General features: G+C 40.1%; 1 protein-coding gene across 8 annotated transcripts in view; it reads left to right on the forward strand.

Annotated features, from left to right (window-relative positions):
- LOC128700550 (transformer-2 protein homolog alpha) overlaps positions 1–19,106 on the forward strand; it is a 153,504-nt gene that overhangs the window by 12,044 nt on the left and 122,354 nt on the right. Inside the window, exon 1 of one of the 8 annotated variants that reach the window (XM_053793821.2) lies at positions 10,968–11,126. The exons of the other annotated variants lie outside the window; for them this stretch is intronic. Coding sequence (XP_053649796.1) covers positions 11,121–11,126 — 6 coding nt within the window. The 5' untranslated portion in view covers positions 10,968–11,120. Of the gene's footprint in view, positions 1–10,967; positions 11,127–19,106 lie in introns of those variants that run through there. 8 annotated transcript variants of the gene reach the window in all.

Here is a 19,106-nt window from a genome sequence, read left to right on the forward strand (position 1 = left end):
ATCCGCACTACATCCACGCACATTTAAGCAACCCAGTTTTATAAAATTTTTCTTCTTCTCTTTTTTAGTAATTGTATACAGGAGAAGGGGTTACTAGCCCATTGCTCCCGGCATTTTAGTCGCCTCATACGACACGCATGGCTTACGGAGGAAAGATTCTTTTCCACTTCCCCATGGACAATAGAAGAAATAAAAAAAGAACAAGAGCTATTTAGAAAAAGGAGAAAAACCTAGATGTATGTATATATATATATGCATGTGCGTGTCTGTGAAGTGTGACCAAAGTGTAAGTAGGAGTAGCAAGATATCCCTGTTATCTTAGCGTGTTTATGAGACAGAAAAAGAAAACCAGCAATCCTACCATCATGCAAAACAGTTACAGGTTTTTGTTTCACAGTCATCTGGCAGGACGGTAGTACTTCCCTGGGTGGTTGCTGTCTACCAACCTACTACGACATAGATGAGGGCATAAAGAGCGACATCGGCAAGTTTGCCGATGACACCAAAATAGGCCGTCGAATTCATTCTGACGAGGACATTCGAGCACACAAGACTGATGCAGTGGTCGGAGAAGTGGCAGATGCAGTTTAATATAGACAAATGCAAAGTTCTAAATGTTGGACAGGACAATAACCATGCCACATATAAACTAAATAATGTAGATCTTAATATTACGGATTGCGAAAAAGATTTAGGAGTTCTGGTTAGCAGTAATCTGAAACCAAGACAACAGTGCATAAGTGTTCGCAATAAAGCTAATAGAATCCTTGGCTTCATATCAAGAAGCATAAATATTAGGAGTCCTCAGGTTGTTCTTCAACTCTATACATCCTTGGTTAGGCCTCATTTAGATTATGCTGCACAGTTTTGGTCACCGTATTACAGAATGGATATAAATTCTCTGGAAAATGTACAAAGGAGGATGACAAAGATGATCCCATGTATCAGAAACCTTCCCTATGAGGATAGACTAAGGGCCCTGAAACTGCACTCTCTAGAAAGACGTAGAATTAGGGGGGATATGATTGAGGTGTATAAATGGAAGACAGGAATAAATAAAGGGGATGTAAATAGTGTGCTGAAAATATCTAGCCTAGACAGGACTCGCAGCAATGGTTTTAAGTTGGAAAAATTCAGATTCAGGAAGGATATAGGAAAGTACTGGTTTGGTAATAGAGTTGTGGATGAGTGGAACAAACTCCCAAGTACCGTTATAGAGTTGAAGATTGAGACACTTATGCAGCATATGGGAATCTTTATTCAGGAAACGTTTCGCCACACAGTGGCTTCATCAGTCCAATACAAAGAGGAAGGCGTAAGGAGAGGAGGAGAATGAGGTAATCAGTCCCTCAACCTGGAGTCGATGTGTTCAGTCCATCAATCTTGTAGAATGTACAGCATAGGGCCGTAGACGTGGCTTATATACTGTAGTGAGGTGACGTGAAGCAGATGGAGGCGGGGTCATAGTGGTACCATCCACTAGTCGAAGTAGGTCTTCGTTCAAAGGTTGAACAAGTGTTGAACACATCGACTCCAGGTTGAGGGACTGATTACCTCATTCTCCTCCTCTCCTTACGCCTTCCTCTTTGTATTGGACTGATGAAGCCACTGTGTGGCGAAACGTTTCCTGAATAAAGATTCCCATATGCTGCATAAGTGTCTCAATCTTCAACTTGTCGGTTTTTCAAACCATTCATCACAACCGTTATAGAGGCCAGAACGTTGTGTAGCTTTAAAAATAGATGTGGGTGGGTGTGAGTTAGACCTGATAGCTTGTGTTAACAGGTAGGTTGCCGTGTTCCTCCCTTAAGTCAATGTGACCTGACCTGACTAGGTGGGGTGCATTGGCTTAAGCCGGTAGGAGACTTGGACCTGCCTCGCATGGGCCAGTAGGCCTTCTGCAGTGTTCCTTCGTTCTTATGTTCTTATGTTCTTATGATAGCTGAACTAGTTACAAAGCTTTATCAAGCCGTAACTGTTTCAAGTTGGAGAAATTTACATTCAGAACATAAGAACATAACATAAGAACATAAGAACATAAGAATGTAGGAACACTGCAGAAGGCCTACTGGCCCATACGAGGCAGGTCCTTATCAAAACGACATCTACCTAAAGCTACTCAAGAAACAACTCCCGCACCCCCAACACCAATCAAACCCAGCCCCTCCCACTCATATATTTGTCCAGTCTCTTCTTAAAGCTACCCAAGGTCCTAGCCTCTATCACCCCACTGGGAAGACTGTTCCACGCATCTACAACTCTGTTAGAAAACCAGTACTTACCTATGTCCTTTCTAAATCTAAATTTATCCAACTTAAATCCATTATTCCTTGTTCTTACCTGGTTCGACACCCTCAGTACTTTATTAATGTCTCCCTTGTTTATGCCCGTCATCCACTTATACACTTCAATGATATCTCCCCTCATTCTACGCCTCTCCAGAGAGTGGAGATTTAAGGCTTTAAGTCTATCTTCATACGGGAGGTTCCTTACACAGTAAATCATTTTAGTCATTCTTCTCTGTATGTTCTCTAATGAGTCTATGTCCATCCTGTAGTAAGGGGACCAAAACTGGGCAGCATAATCTAAATGAGGCCTCACTAGTGATGTATAGAGCTGTAAAATAACTTTTGGACTTCTGTTACTTATACTTCTTGAGATAAATCCAAGTAATCTGTTGGCCTTGTTGCGCACACTGAGGCACTGCTGTCTTGGCTTTAGATTTCTGCTTACCATGACTCCCAAGTCCTTTTCACATTCTGTATGACCAAGCTCTACTTCACCTAGATTATAGCTACGAGGGTTATTTTCATTACCAAGGGCAAGTACCTTACACTTATCCACATTAAACTTCATCTGCCATTTCTCAGACCAAGACATTAATTTGTTCAAATCGTCCTGGAGTTCATTGATATCCTCCTCAGAGTGAATTATACGGCCTATCTTTGTATCATCAGCAAACTTACTCATGTCACTAGTAATCCCTTCATCAAGGTCATTAATGTAAATTATGAACAAGAGAGGGCCTAAAACTGATCCTTGTGGAACGCCACTAGTGACTAATCCCCAATCAGATTTCACTCCATTAATGGTAACTCTCTGCTTTCTATTGGTAAGCCATGCCTCAATCCATGCTAGAACTTTACCTCCTATACCATGAGCTGCCACTTTTCTTAAGAGTCTCTTGTGAGGTACTCTGTCGAAGGCTTTACTAAAATCCAAATAAGAACATAAGAACATAAGAATGTAGGAACACTGCAGAAGGCCTACTGGCCCATACGAGGCAGGTCCTTATCAAAACGACATCTACCTAAAGCTACTCAAGAAACAACTCCTGCACCCCCCAACACCAATCAAACCCAGCCCCTCCCGCTCATATATTTGTCCAGTCTCTTCTTAAAGCTACCTAAGGTCCTAGCCTCTATCACCCCACTGGGAAGACTGTTCCACGCATCTACAACTCTGTTAGAAAACCAGTACTTACCTATGTCCTTTCTAAATCTAAATTTATCCAACTTAAATCCATTATTCCTGGTAACAATATCATATTCCTTATCACTGTCAACTGCCTCAAATGTTCTATTGAAGAACGTCAGTAAGTTTGTCAGGCAGGAACGACCTCTCGTGAATCCATGCTGAGATTCATTTATCAAGTTATGCTCTTCAAGGTGACTTCTGATAATGTCAGCTATAATTGATTCTAATAACTTGCCCACTATAGATGTCAGGCTTATTGGACGGTAATTTGAAGGAGTGGACTTATCCCCTGATTTGAATATAGGAACCACATTAGCCATCTTCCACATCTCTGGCACAACACTGGTAAGGATGGACGCATTGAATACACTCGTTAATGGCTGACTAAGCTCCATCTTGCATTCCTTAAGTACCCTTGAAAACAACTCATCGGGTCCCGGGGACTTATTTTGTTTCAGTTTGTCTATCTGTTTAATAACCATGTCCCTCGTGACAGTAATATTAGTTAACTTAAATTCATCAGGAACTAAATAATTGTTAATTACTGGAATCTCATTTACATCTTCCTGTGTAAAAACTGACAAAAAATAGTCATTAAATAAGGAACACATTTCCAGTTCATTATCCGTCAGCTGTCCATTCCCAGATTTCAGAGGTCCTACTTTTTCCTTCACCTTCGTCCTATACACTTGAAAGAAACCCTTTGGATTAGTCTTTGATTCATTAGCGACTCTAATTTCATAGTCACGTTTAGCCTTTCTAATCGCCTTTTTTACTTCTCTTTTAAGCTGAACATATTGGTCAGTAAGGTTAACCTCTCCTCTTCTGATGCGCCTATAAATTCCCCTTTTCTCCCCTAATAGATGCTTTAACCTCCTGTTAACCCATTTGGGATCGTTATTATTAGACCTAATTTCTCTCTGGGGAATGTATATACTCTGGGCACTGTGTACATTATTAAGAAAACAATCATAAAAGCAGATCCCTTCATATTCATAAGTATGATTATCGTCAATAAAATCATTAGCTAGATAACCCCAATCAAGATTAGACAGATGTTCCCTAAGTCCATTATAATCGGCAGAACGAAAATCGGGGATTTTTACTGTATTATCATTATTCTTGCATTCCCAATTAATGCTAAAGGTGATGGATTTGTGATCACTTGCGCCAAGCTCTTCAGTGATCTCCAGATTATTCACTAGTGTTTCCTTATTTGACAAGACTAGGTCTAGCAAATTATTACCCCTGGTAGGTTCAGTTACACTCTGTTTCAGAAAACAGTCCTGAACTGTTTCCATGAAGTCACTGGACTCTAGATTACCTGTCAAAGAATTCCAGTCAATTTGGCTAAAGTTAAAATCCCCTACTATGACTACGTTACTGTGTCCAGAAGCCCTAACAATTTCGTCCCAAAGAAGTCTCCCTCTATCGTGATCCAAGCCTGGAGGTCGGTATATTACACCTAGAATTAGTTTTTCTTGACCCTCCACGAACTCTACCCAAACAGACTCTGTTACTGCTCCATCTACTTTTATACCTTTTTTTATGCAACAATTAATATTTTCTCGAACATACAATGCAACTCCTCCCCCCTTCCCATTACATCTATCCACATTGAATAACTTAAATCCCTGAATATTACACTCAGCAGTCATATCCCGACTCTTTAAATCATACCACGTTTCAGTTAATGCAATGATATCAAAGTTCCCAGCACATGCTACCAAACGTAGTTCATTAATTTTATTTCTTGCACTTCTACTGTTAGCATAAAATACCATCATATGTTTTTTCTTCTGCACATTTTTCCTATTCATCTTTGTTTTTACACAATTTCTGAAATTATCATTACCCAGAGTTACTCCATGACAGTTACTATTAAGATTCTTAATATCAGAGCATAAGTCAATATATCCATACTCATTATTAATCATTTCTAAACCCATACCTCTAACTAATCCTAGTTTAAAGTCCTAACAACCCCCTCAACTGAGTTAGCAAGAAAACCCACACCTGCCCTGGATAAGTGAACCCCATCCCTGGCATACATGTCATTTCGGCCATAGAAGTTGTCCCAGTTGTCAATGAATGGTACTGCATTATCCTTACAGTGCTTATCCAGCCAACAATTAATACCAATTGCTCTGGACAACCATTCATTACCAACACCTCTTCTTGGCAAAATGCCACATATAACAGGGCGCCCCCCCTTCTTCCTAATCATGTCTATAGCTGTCCTGAACTTTCTAACTAAATCCTCACTTCTACGCTTGCCTACATCATTGCCTCCAGCACTGAGGCAAATAATAGGATTGATCCCATTACCGTTCATGATGTTGTCAAGCCGGCTAACAATGTCCTCCATCCCAGCCCCAGGAAAGCATACCCTTTGTCTCCTACTCCTGTCCTTCAAGCAGAATGCCCTATCCATGTATCTAACCTGGCTATCCCCAACAACAACAATATTCTTACCTTCCTTGTCGTTCGTCGTGAAGGCCTACTGGCCCATACGAGGCAGGTCCTTATCAAAACGATCTCTACCTAAAGCTACTCCCATACTGAAGAAACAACTCCCGCACCCCCCAACACCAATCAAACCCAGCCCCTCCCACTCATATATTTGTCCAGTCTCTTCTTAAAGCTACCCAAGGTCCTAGCCTCTATCACCCCACTGGGAAGACTGTTCCACGCATCTACAACTCTGTTAGAAAACCAGTACTTACCTATGTCCTTTCTAAATCTAAATTTATCCAACTTAAATCCATTATTCCTGGTTCTTACCTGGTTCGACACCCTCAGTACTTTATTAATGTCTCCCTTGTTTATGCCCGTCATCCACTTATACACTTCAATGATATCTCCCCTCATTCTACGCCTCTCCAGAGAGTGGAGATTTAAGGCTTTAAGTCTATCTTCATACGGGAGGTTCCTTACACAGTAAATCATTTTAGTCATTCTTCTCTGTATGTTCTCTAATGAGTCTATGTCCATCCTGTAGTAAGGGGACCAAAACTGAGCAGCATAATCTAAATGAGGCCTCACTAGTGATGTATAGAGCTGTAAAATAACTTTTGGACTTCTGTTACTTATACTTCTTGAGATAAATCCAAGTAATCTGTTGGCCTTGTTGCGCACACTGAGGCACTGCTGTCTTGGCTTTAGATTTCTACTTACCATGACTCCCAAGTCTTTTTCACATTCTGTATGACCAAGCTCTACTTCACCTAGATTATAGCTTCGAGGGTCATTTTCATTACCAAGGGCAAGTACCTTACACTTATCCACATTAAACTTCATCTGCCATTTTTCAGACCAAGACATTAATTTGTTCAAATCGTCCTGGAGTTCATTGATATCCTCCTCAGAGTGAATTATACGGCCTATCTTTGTATCATCAGCAAACTTACTCATGTCACTAGTAATCCCTTCATCAAGGTCATTAATGTAAATTATGAACAAGAGAGGGCCTAAAACTGATCCTTGTGGAACGCCACTAGTGACTAATCCCCATTCAGATTTCACTCCATTAATGGTAACTCTCTGCTTTCTATTGGTAAGCCATGCCTCAATCCATGCTAGAACTTTACCTCCTATACCATGAGCTGCCACTTTTCTTAAGAGTCTCTTGTGAGGTACTCTGTCGAAGGCTTTACTAAAATCCAAATAAACAATATCATATTCCTTATCACTGTCAACTGCCTCAAATGTTCTATTGAAGAACGTCAGTAAGTTTGTCAGGCAGGAACGACCTCTCGTGAATCCATGCTGAGATTCATTTATCAAGTTATGCTCTTCAAGGTGACTTCTGATAATGTCAGCTATAATTGATTCTAATAACTTGCCCACTATAGATGTCAGGCTTATTGGACGGTAATTTGAAGGAGTGGACTTATCCCCTGATTTGAATATAGGAACCACATTAGCCATCTTCCACATCTCTGGCACAACACTGGTAAGGATGGACGCATTGAATACACTCGTTAATGGCTGACTAAGCTCCATCTTGCATTCCTTAAGTACCCTTGAAAACAACTCATCGGGTCCCGGGGACTTATTTTGTTTCAGTTTGTCTATCTGTTTAATAACCATGTCCCTCGTGACAGTAATATTAGTTAACTTAAATTCATCAGGAACTAAATAATTGTTAATTACTGGAATCTCATTTACATCTTCCTGTGTAAAAACCGACAAAAAATAGTCATTAAATAAGGAACACATTTCCAGTTCATTATCTGTCAGCTGTCCATTCCCAGATTTCAGAGGTCCTACTTTTTCCTTCACCTTCGTCCTATACACTTGAAAGAACCCCTTTGGATTAGTCTTTGATTCATTAGCGACTCTAATTTCATAGTCACGTTTAGCCTTTCTAATCGCCTTTTTTACTTCTCTTTTAAGCTGAACATATTGGTCAGTAAGGTTAACCTCTCCTCTTCTGATGCGCCTATAAATTCCCCTTTTCTCCCCTAATAGATGCTTTAACCTCCTGTTAACCCATTTGGGATCGTTATTATTAGACCTAATTTCTCTCTGGGGAATGTATATACTCTGGGCACTGTGTACATTATTAAGAAAACAATCATAAAAGCAGATCCCTTCATATTCATAAGTATGATTATCGTCAATAAAATCATTAGCTAGATAACCCCAATCAAGATTAGACAGATGTTCCCTAAGTCCATTATAATCGGCAGAACGAAAATCGGGGATTTTTACTGTATTATCATTATTCTTGCATTCCCAATTAATGCTAAAGGTGATGGATTTGTGGTCACTTGCGCCAAGCTCTTCAGTGATCTCCAGATTATTCACGAGTGTTTCCTTATTTGACAAGACTAGGTCTAGCAAATTATTACCCCTGGTAGGTTCAGTTACACTCTGTTTCAGAAAACAGTCCTGAACTGTTTCCATGAAGTCACTGGACTCTAGATTACCTGTCAAAGAATTCCAGTCAATTTGGCTAAAGTTAAAATCCCCTACTATGACTACGTTACTGTGTCCAGAAGCCCTAACAATTTCGTCCCAAAGAAGTCTCCCTCTATCGTGATCCAAGCCTGGAGGTCGGTATATTACACCTAGAATTAGTTTTTCTTGACCCTCCACGAACTCTACCCAAACAGACTCTGTTACTGCTCCATCTATTTTTATACCTTTTTTTATGCAACAATTAATATTTTCTCGAACATACAATGCAACTCCTCCCCCCTTCCCATTACATCTATCCACATTGAATAACTTAAATCCCTGAATATTACACTCAGCAGTCATATCCCGACTCTTTAAATCATACCACGTTTCAGTTAATGCAATGATATCAAAGTTCCCAGCACATGCCACCAAACGTAGTTCATTAATTTTATTTCTTGCACTTCGACTGTTGGCATAAAATACCATCATATGTTTTTTCTTCTGCACATTTTTCCTATTCATCTTTGTTTTTACACAATTTCTGAAATTATCATTACCCAGAGTTACTCCATGACAGTTACTATTAAGATTCTTAATATCAGAGCATAAGTCAATATATCCATACTCATTATTAATCATTTCTAAACCCATACCTCTAACTAATCCTAGTTTAAAGTCCTAACAACCCCCTCAACTGAGTTAGCAAGAAAACCCACACCTGCCCTGGATAAGTGAACCCCATCCCTGGCATACATGTCATTTCGGCCATAGAAGTTGTCCCAGTTGTCAATGAATGGTACTGCATTATCCTTACAGTGTTTATCCAGCCAACAATTGATACCAATTGCTCTGGACAACCATTCATTACCAACACCTCTTCTTGGCAAAATGCCACATATAACAGGGCGCCCCCCCTTCTTCCTAATCATGTCTATAGCTGTCCTGAACTTTCTAACTAAATCCTCACTTCTACGCTTGCCTACATCATTGCCTCCAGCACTGAGGCAAATAATAGGATTGATCCCATTACCGTTCATGATGTTGTCAAGCCGGCTAACAATGTCCTCCATCCCAGCCCCAGGAAAGCATACCCTTTGTCTCCTACTCCTGTCCTTCAAGCAGAATGCCCTATCCATGTATCTAACCTGGCTATCCCCAACAACAACAATATTCTTACCTTCCTTGTCGTTCGTCGTGACGATCCCAGTAGTAGACTCACATTCGTCGGGTAGCACCGAGAATGCGTTGGAGGTTTCCACGGGAGTTTCCACAGCAGTCTCTTTCTTCTTCATCGTTTCTGGCTTTCCATTCGTCTTCTTGATCGTCAACTTCGTCGTCCCCTGCTGTCCAGCCACTGACCACGATCCCTTCTTGACCTGAGGACTCGAAACAGGAGGACTACTACGAATTCTCTTGTTTTCCTCGGTCAATCGCCGTATCTCCATCTTCGCTGCCTTCAATTCTTCCTTAAGTTGCTGGTAAAGTTGCTCGATGGAGGGCATCTTGGTTCAGTCCACGGGAGCAAACAAGACACTTCTTCACAGAGTTAAGTACAGGTCAGCACTCAAAGTACAGGTCGCCCGCACATAAAAGAGAGGAGCTTACGACGACGTTTCGGTCCGACTTGGACCATTTACAAAGTCACACTGACTTGTGATGAATGGTTTGAAAAACCGACAAGTTGAAGATTGAGACACTTATGCAGCATATGGGAATCTTTATTCAGGAAACGTTTCGCCACACAGTGGCTTCATCAGTCCAATACAAAGAGGAAGGCGTAAGGAGAGGAGGAGAATGAGGTAATCAGTCCCTCAACCTGGAGTCGATGTGTTCAGTCCATCAATCTTGCAGCATATGGGAATCTTGTAGATTCCCATATGCTGCATAAGTGTCTCAATCTTCACACTGACTTTGTAAATGGTCCAAGGCGGACCGAAACGTCGTCGTCTCTCTTTTATGTGCGGGTTATTTGCGTGTTTGATTCAGGTACAGGTACACATAAATACATTTACATAAATTTGCATACCTATGATAACCCCAGGAAGTCAAAGTGACTTATTTTTTAATAAAAAAATGTTTTGCCAAAAATGGTGTGCGTAGGTCTTAACAAGACATTATCTTATATTTCCTCACACTCGATCATTTATTAGTTACACAACGTGTATGTAATATTTATTAATAAATAAGAAAAATAAATAATAGTAAAATTAAAATATTTTTAAGTAGTTTGATATTCTCGTAAATCGATTTCCGAAATTATCGCAGCGGGCTAAAAGTCTTTATTCATGCAAAATATAAGTAGATTTTTTCCTATAAATAAAAACTTGTTCTTTTTATTAAAACTGAAAATTAAAATGGCGTAGTATTTCAAGAAATCGATTTCTAGCTTATTTATAACGTTTTTCTTTTTCCTTCTAGAATATACTCTCGCAGATATATACCACACTTTTATTTGTTATTTTAAATTGTGTTTTTATGCGGCGTCTTCTGAGTTTTATAAGGCATTATTTGTTCAATACATATTTTCTGGGTATCAAATTTTATATGTCTGTAAGAATAACGAATCTAGAATTCGACGCTGTGATTGGCCAATCAAACAGCGCGTCTCTACGGCTACCAATAAGCACTGGCTTTACATAGCAGCTTGGCTACATGTGTACATGGTGAGGAAAAGGCCGCGCAGCGTGTGAGCTTCGCTTTATTTTTCAAATCAACGCTAGCGTTACTACTTAAATATGGAGGTAAGTGGTCGTTTGTGGTGCTTAAAGTGCCCAGGAACAGACTTTTGGGTAAAAATATGGTAGGTAAGTAGTTATGGTGGAATAAGAAGAGAGTTAGTGCGAGGGCCAGGATACTGCCTCCACCGCATGAATCTATAAGCCAGTCGCACCTTTTTTCCCTTGTTTGTAATCTTTCACAGTGATTGTTATACATAAACCTGTGAACAATATTGGTATTTGCAGTGGTATGGGCTTCCTGAAGTCCAGTTTCCTTGAGATTTAAGTTCACATAGTGGTAGCATTAAATATCATTAAATATGATCCTGGTGCCCCCAAGCCAGACCAAAAACAAAGACAAAAATTATAATAGTGTGATGATAGTGATTGTAATGTTTTATTATTGTCTTGCCATGCACCACTTGTGCCTTAGTTTATGCCACAGCATGAGGGTTTGTAGTTGTTGTTTTTTTTACCCCAGGATAACTCAAGAAAGACCCCAATGTAAATGAGTTACTTTGACTATTTTATTATCTTAGTTTATTTACACGGGTTATGATGCAAGATATTTGTAATCATAATGTGTAATTATATTTGCCCCTGTGGCTAAATTTTTTGCTTCGCACGGGGAGGCTCCGGGTTCAATTCCCGATGAGGGTAGAAACATTGGTCGTGTTTCTTTACACCGGTTGTCCATGTTCACCCAATAGTACAATAGGTACCTGGGTGTTGGTCGACTGGTGTGGGTCGCATCCTGGGACAAAACTGACCTAATGTGCCTTAAATGCTCAGCATAATGTAGAACTTAGCCATACAGATTGCGAAAAGGACTTAGGGGTTATGGTAAGCAGCAACCTTAAACCAAGACAGCAATGCCTAAGCGTACGTAATAAGGCAAATAGATTACTGGGATTTATATCAAGAAGTGTAAGCAACAGAAGTCCAGAGGTCATACTGCAGCTTTATACATCATTAGTAAGGCCTCACCTAGATTATGCAGCTCAATTCTGGTCTCCATATTACAGAATGGACATAAATTCGTTAGAAAACATTCAGCGTAGGATGACTAAACTAATACATAGCATTAGAAATCTTCCTTATGAAGAAAGATTGAAGACTCTTAAGTTACATTCACTTGTTAGACGAAGAATGAGGGGAGACCTGATCGAAGTGTATAAGTGGAAGATAGGTATTAATAAAGGGGATATTAACAAGGTCTTGAGGATATCTCTCCAAGAGAGAACCCGCAGTAATGGATTTAAATTAGATAAGTTTAGATTTAGAAAGGACATAGGAAAGTATTGGTTTGGAAATAGGGTAGTTGATGAGTGGAACAGTCTACCTAGTTGGGTTATTGAGGCTAGGACTTTGTGTAGTTTCAAATTTAGGTTGGATAAATACATGAGTGGGAAGGGTTGGATTTGAGAGGGACTTGCACATCAGAGCTTATTTCTTGGGTAGCATTGAAAATTGGGTTGGTCAAATGTTTGTTAGTGGGATGAATTCTAAAGGACCTGCCTAGTATGGGCCAACAGGCCTGCTGCAGTGTTCCTCCTTTCTTATGTTCTTATGTTCTTATGTTCTTATAACAAGCGGCTTTCTATATAGTAGTATATTATTGTCAGCTGAGACTGTATACCTTGTACATGTACTTGTAGAAATAGACATTATTATTATACACAAATAACCCGCACATTGAGGTTCCTAAACCTGTATTCCCTGGAACGCAGGAGGGAGAGATACATGATTATATACACCTGGAAAATCCTAGAGGGACTAGTACCGAACTTGCACACGAAAATCACTCGCTATGAAAGCAAAAGACTTGGCAGACGATGCAACATCCCCCCAATGAAAAGCAGGGGTGTCACTAGCACGTTAAGAGACCATACAATAAGTGTCAGGGGCCCGAGACTGTTCAACTGCCTCCCAGCATACATAAGGGGGATTACCAACAGACCCCTGGCAGTCTTCAAGCTGGCACTGGACAAGCACCTAAAGTCAGTTCCTGATCAGCCGGGCTGTGGCTCGTACTTTGGTTTGCGTGCAGCCAGCAGCAACAGTCTGGTTGATCAGGCTCTGATCCACCAGGAGGCCTGGTCACAGACCGGGCCGCGGGGGCGTTGACCCCCGGAACTCTCTCCAGGTAAACTCCAGGTAATAAAAGAGAGAAGCTTACGACGACGTTTCGGTCCGACTTGGACCATTGACAAAGTCACACTAACCAGAGGTGGAGCAGGACGGCTATATATAGGCAGGAAGAGGTGGTGGTAGTAGTAGTAGTACAATAATTGTATATAATACCGACAAGATGAAATTAAGACACGTGCACAACACCCGGGCATCCCCATCGTAGATGTTTCGCCATCCAGCCACTGGATGGCGAAACGTCCACAACAAAGACAACTAGACGCCGCACATGTGTCTTAATTTCATCAGTAGTTGTAGTAGTAGTAGAAGAAGAAGAGGTAGTGGTAGTGGTAGAAGTGGGAAATAAGGATGATGAGCCAGTCAACTACAAAGGAAGGGGAGCACTGCAAGAGAGCTAGGTGCCCACAGAGGTAGAGCAAGTGCACAGAGGTGCGTGAAAAGGGGAAGTGGTGAAATAAATGAAGAAGGAACAGAAACACGAGACAGGAGAGACAAAGACAACCCAGAGGAGAAAAGGAAAGAGGAAAGGGGAAGAGGAAGAAGAAAAAGAAGAAAAAAATGAGGATTCAGGTTAAGTCACGGGTGTTCTGAAGTTTGGAGCATTTTACAATGTAGTGGGAGAGGAAGGCATCTACAGAGACGAAGCCAGGGCTAAGGTTCATACAAGGAAAGTTGTGTATTAGAAAGGATTCAACTAGACGGCGACTGTTCGAGTTGGAAGTAGGGAAGACAGTTTTAGCAGAAGACCAGTCGATAGGATGGCTATGATCTCTGACGTGACAGAAAAGAGCATTGTTAGTGTCGGCAAGCCTAACTATTTTTGTGCTCCCTAAGTCTGTCAGAAAGAGATCGACCAGTTTCTCTGAAGTATTGAAGAGGTCAGGAGGAGCAAGAAATAGAGTAGACACCAGGAACATCTGTAGAGGGAGGAGAGGTATGAACGAGATTAGTGCGAAGAGTGTTAGTCTGGCGGAAGGTAAGTTTGATGTCTAAGGGATGGAGAGAATTGTTGAGATTAGAAAGACCGGAAATGTAGGGAAGGCAGAGGATAGAAGAGTTCCCATGAGTAGAGAGTTTGGGAGAGAAGAAATTGAGTTTAGCATGTGAGAGGGCAGAGTCTATGAAATGGGAAGGGTAGCCAAGACGGGAGAACGAATTATGAAGAGTGAAAATTTCTGCTGGAAGGAACTGAGGATCACAGATGCGGAGGGCACGGAGAAAGAGGGAGATAAGAACACTTTTCTTGACAGGGGAAGCATGATAGGAAAAGTAGTGAATGTACTTGCCACTGTGCATAGGTTTACGGTAAACGGAAAAGGAAAAACCTGTATCTGAGCGGTGGGTATTGTGCCTTTTTGTTATTTATTATTATTATATTTGTTATTTCCTTGCTATTCCCCTAAACTTTATCATTCTATATTTTAACACCTGTATGATCTATACGTTTAGCATTTTTAGTATTTTAAACCAAAAATTCTGTTTTATTGAAGATTAGTGTGGCTATCAATACTATTTTTTTTTTTTGTCATGTGTGATTTTTAAATTTTTAAGTTCCTAATGGTAAATTATATAGTAGTTAACACAGGAGTCATCTTAGTCACTAAAAGTCATGGATATAGCTCACATTCCACAAAGATGGTGGCAAAGCAAACCTGAAAAACTATTGACTAGTATACCTGGAGTGTGTTTTGGGGGTCAACATCCCCATGGGGTCTATTATTAAACCCCCTTATGTATGCTGGGAGGCCCCTGATACTTATTGTGTTCTCTTAATGAAATTGTGGCATCCCTGCTTTTCATTGGGGGGATGTTGCATCTCCTGCCGAGTCTTTTGCTTTCATAGGGAGTGATTTTCGTGTGCATATTTCGTACTAATCCTTCAAGGATTTTCCAAGTGTATATTCTTGTGTATCTGTCACCTGTGTTCCTGGGAATACATGTCAGGGAACTCCAACCATTCCCAGTAATTTAGGTGTTTTTTTGTACTTGTGTGCCATGAAGGTTCTCTGTATATTCTCCAGGTCAGCAATTTTACCTGCTTTGAAAGGAGCTGTTAGTGTACAGTAATATTCCAGCCTAGAGAGAGAAAAAGCGATTTGAAGAGAATCGTCAGGGACTTGGCATCCCTAGTTTTGAAGGTTCTCATTATCCATCCTATCATTTTCCTAACAGATGTGGTAGATAATATTGTTGTGATCTTTGAAAGTGAGATCCTCCCAGGTTCTTCACATTAGTTTTTCACATGGACATCCTGCATTATTTAAATACTGTACCCAAGAAAGCATTTTGAGAAGCAAGATTGTTAAATGCATGGAATCACAATACTTGTAAAATTCAAGGTAATATTGGTTTAATGCAGGTTGCTTCTGCCTCACAACTTGGTTGCACTGGAAGAAAAATCTGCACCATGTGCAGTAATAGTCTGATATTTTATGAAAGCATGTCTGAGGAGCCTGAGCTTGCTACCATCTGCAGCTCATAAGACTGCCATCATCACGAGCCCTTTTAGGGCGGGGCAGATGGCAGACCAGAGGCCTAGCTTCTCCCTACGAGCCCCGTGAGGGCGGGGACTGTGGCTAGGCCTGGGGACAGTTGGTCCCAAAGATGAGGGGGTACTTGTACCTCCTCCCATGGGAGACTTAAGTCTCTAGACACTCCCCAGATAGGGAGCCAAGGCCGGGTCACCACTACTTGGAAAAGACCCGGGCTGGGAGAGTACCGGCGAATAAAAAAAAAAAAAAAAAAAGTCTGAGGAGGTAGGCATTGCACCTCTCTCTAAATGGACTTAACCTGGACATTTGCTGTTTTTACAACATTATTCATTATAGATTCAGACATGCATGGCTCAAAGGATATTCCAGGATATTTTACTGAAGTTCATGTTCAGGTGGGTTTTTACTGCACGGTACATTATTTTTCTTTTGAGCACTGTAGTATATATGGTTTCTGTTTTTCCTATGTTCAGGACAGTTTATCTATTAACCATTTACTGCAAGACTTTATGGTTCAACTATTCTCTAACCAGTAGGTATTTCTTCAGTTATATTCTGTGGGTATTTACCTGAGAGAACTTTCATCTGCACACAACAGAAGTTAACACCTAGTACTATGTGCATGTTGACATAGCACAAGAGGGAAAGATTTGTCTTAAGTGAAACTCCACATGCCCATCTATGAACCCTACAGGTTTAGTGCCCCCTTCCCCATGGACATAATAAATCACAATTAACATTGAACCCAGGTGCTTTCACAGTTTTTTATTTATTTATTTATTTATTTATTTATTTATTATAAATTTGTGCACACATACAGAGGTACAAAAAAATACAGATAAGAGCAGTATGCCAAAGCCACTTATACTATGCATAGCATTACGGGCTGGCTTAAAATTAACTTAAGATTAATTAAGCAATGATGAAGTCAGTGATAAAACATTAATGTAAACAGATTACTATAAAGCACAAGTGAGTATTACAAAGACAGGTCATATGAAGGATTCTGTTAGGTAGTGTATTTAAAAAATAATAAAGTTAGATTGGGTTTTAGGTTTAACATTTATGTGATATAATTGTGAGAAACATTTAAGATATACAATTTATAAGGTTCAGTTATTCAGTATTTATTTGGTTTTGGGTGAGTAAGTGATCTTTGAGTAGAGACTTGAATTTATAAACAGGAAGTGTTTCTTTTATATTTACAGGTAATGAATTCCAGATTTTAGGGCCTTTTATGTGCATTGAGTTTTTGCATAGTGTGAGATGAACACGAGGAACATCAAAGAGTGATCTGTGCCTTGTGTTATGGTCATGTGTTCTGTTGAGGTTGGCAAGGAGATGTTTGAGGGGAGGGTTAATATCAGAGTTAAGTGTTCTATGTATGTAATAGGTGCAGTAATAAGTATGGATGTTTTGTATGGTGAGTAGGTTTAGTGTATTGAATATTGGTGGAGTGTGCTGCCTGTAGTGAGAATTTGTTATCATTCTAACTGCAGCCTTTTGTTGGGTAATTAGTGGTCTGAGATGGTTAACTGTTGTTGAGCCCCATGCACAAATTCCATAGGTGAGATAGGGGTAAATAAGAGAGTGATATAGGGCCAGGAGGGCTGACTGTGGAACATAGTACCGTATCTTCGATAGTATACCTACAGTCTTGGAAATTTTCTTAGAAATTTGTTGTATATGTGTATGAAATTTGAGTCTATTATCAAGGTGGATTCCTAAGAATTTTCCCTCTGTTAGCTTTGTGATAGGTGATCCGTTTATCATTATGTTAAGAGGGACATCTGTAGCTCTGTTACCAAACTGAATGAAGTAGGTTTTGTCAATGTTTAGTGTAAGTTTGTTAGTCCTCATCCAGGTAGATATTTTCTGTAATTCGGTATTTACAGTATTGGCTAGTGTGACTGGGCTCGGGTGAGAGAAGACGTATGTAGTGTCATCTGCAAATAGTGTGGGTTTGAGTAATTGCGAAGCATTTGGAAGGTCATTTATGTATAGGAGAAAGAGAAGAGGGCCAAGGACACTTCCCTGTGGGACACCAACTGTAATTGGTTGCGCAGAAGAGTTTGCCCCATTTGCGTACACATATTGGCTTCTGTTGCTGAGGTATGACTTGAGGTAATTGAGGGAGTGCCCTCTTATACCATAGTGTGACAATTTTACGTGGAGCAAGTCATGGTCAACTGTATCAAAAGCTTTACGTAAGTCAATGAAGATCCCCAGTGGGACTTCTTTTTTCTCTATTGCAGTGTATATATGTTCTAGCATGTGTATAATAGCATCATTAGTATTTTTATTAGGCCTGAATCCAAATTGGCAGGGGTTGAGTATGTTCTGGGAGATAAGGTAGGAGTAGATTCGTTTATGAATTAGTTTTTCAAAGATTTTTGAGAGAGGGTGTAAGTTGGATATTGGCCTATAGTTATTCAACTCTGTTTGGTCTCCTCCTTTGTGGATCGGGGTGACCCTTGCTATTTTGAGTACTGTAGGGAAGGTGGAGGATTCAATGGATTTGTTAAAGAGTGTTGCAATGATTGGAGATAGCACTTGTGACACTTTTTTATATATAAAGGGTGGTAAGGTACTTAAATCTCCTGCCTTGTTTTTTAGTGCATTGATAATAAGGGAGACTTCGTATGGGTTAGTCGGAGCTAGGAACAGTGTGTTCGGGTAGTTGCCGGTGAGGTAGTTATTTGGTGGGGTATCTGAGCTTGGGATTTTATGGGCAAGGTTTTGTCCTATAGTGGAGAAGAAATCATTGAGTCTGTTTGCTGTTTCTGTTGGTGGGAGTTGGGGTTCATCTGATTTTGCTAATTTTATTTCGCTATTTCGTGATATCTTTTTTGTTCCCAGAATTTCAGATAGTGTTTTCCAGGTCTTTTTTATATCACCTCGTAAGTTGGATAATCTGTTCTCATAATACAATTTTTTTGCCCTTCTTATCAGGCTGGTTAGGATTGACGAGTAACGTTTTGTTTGGTCTCTGGTTATGTGACCCATTCTGTACTGTTTTTCATATTGGTGTTTTGTATTTATGGATTTGAGAATGCTGGGTGTTAGCCAGGGACTGTTCAGTCTCTTTGATAGAATGCTTTGAAAGCTAAGCATACAGTATACCATTGGTGGCAGAAAACCCATGACCTATTGTGTATGGAGCTTAGTATAAAATGTAGAACCACCTTTTATACAGGTATTGAAGAATGAAATTGGTTATTTGGTTACATAAAGGTCATAACAATTTAAATAAAAGTAACGAGCTTAGGGGTACCTAATTTCATTGCATCTTGCAAGGTCATATAGTAACTTATTTTTCTTGAGACCATTTGCTATTAATTTTTGCTAAGTGCATAAGTTA

The sequence above is a fragment of the Cherax quadricarinatus genome, chromosome 65, assembly GCF_038502225.1.
Source record: "Cherax quadricarinatus isolate ZL_2023a chromosome 65, ASM3850222v1, whole genome shotgun sequence".
NCBI classification, from domain to species: domain Eukaryota; kingdom Metazoa; phylum Arthropoda; class Malacostraca; order Decapoda; family Parastacidae; genus Cherax; species Cherax quadricarinatus.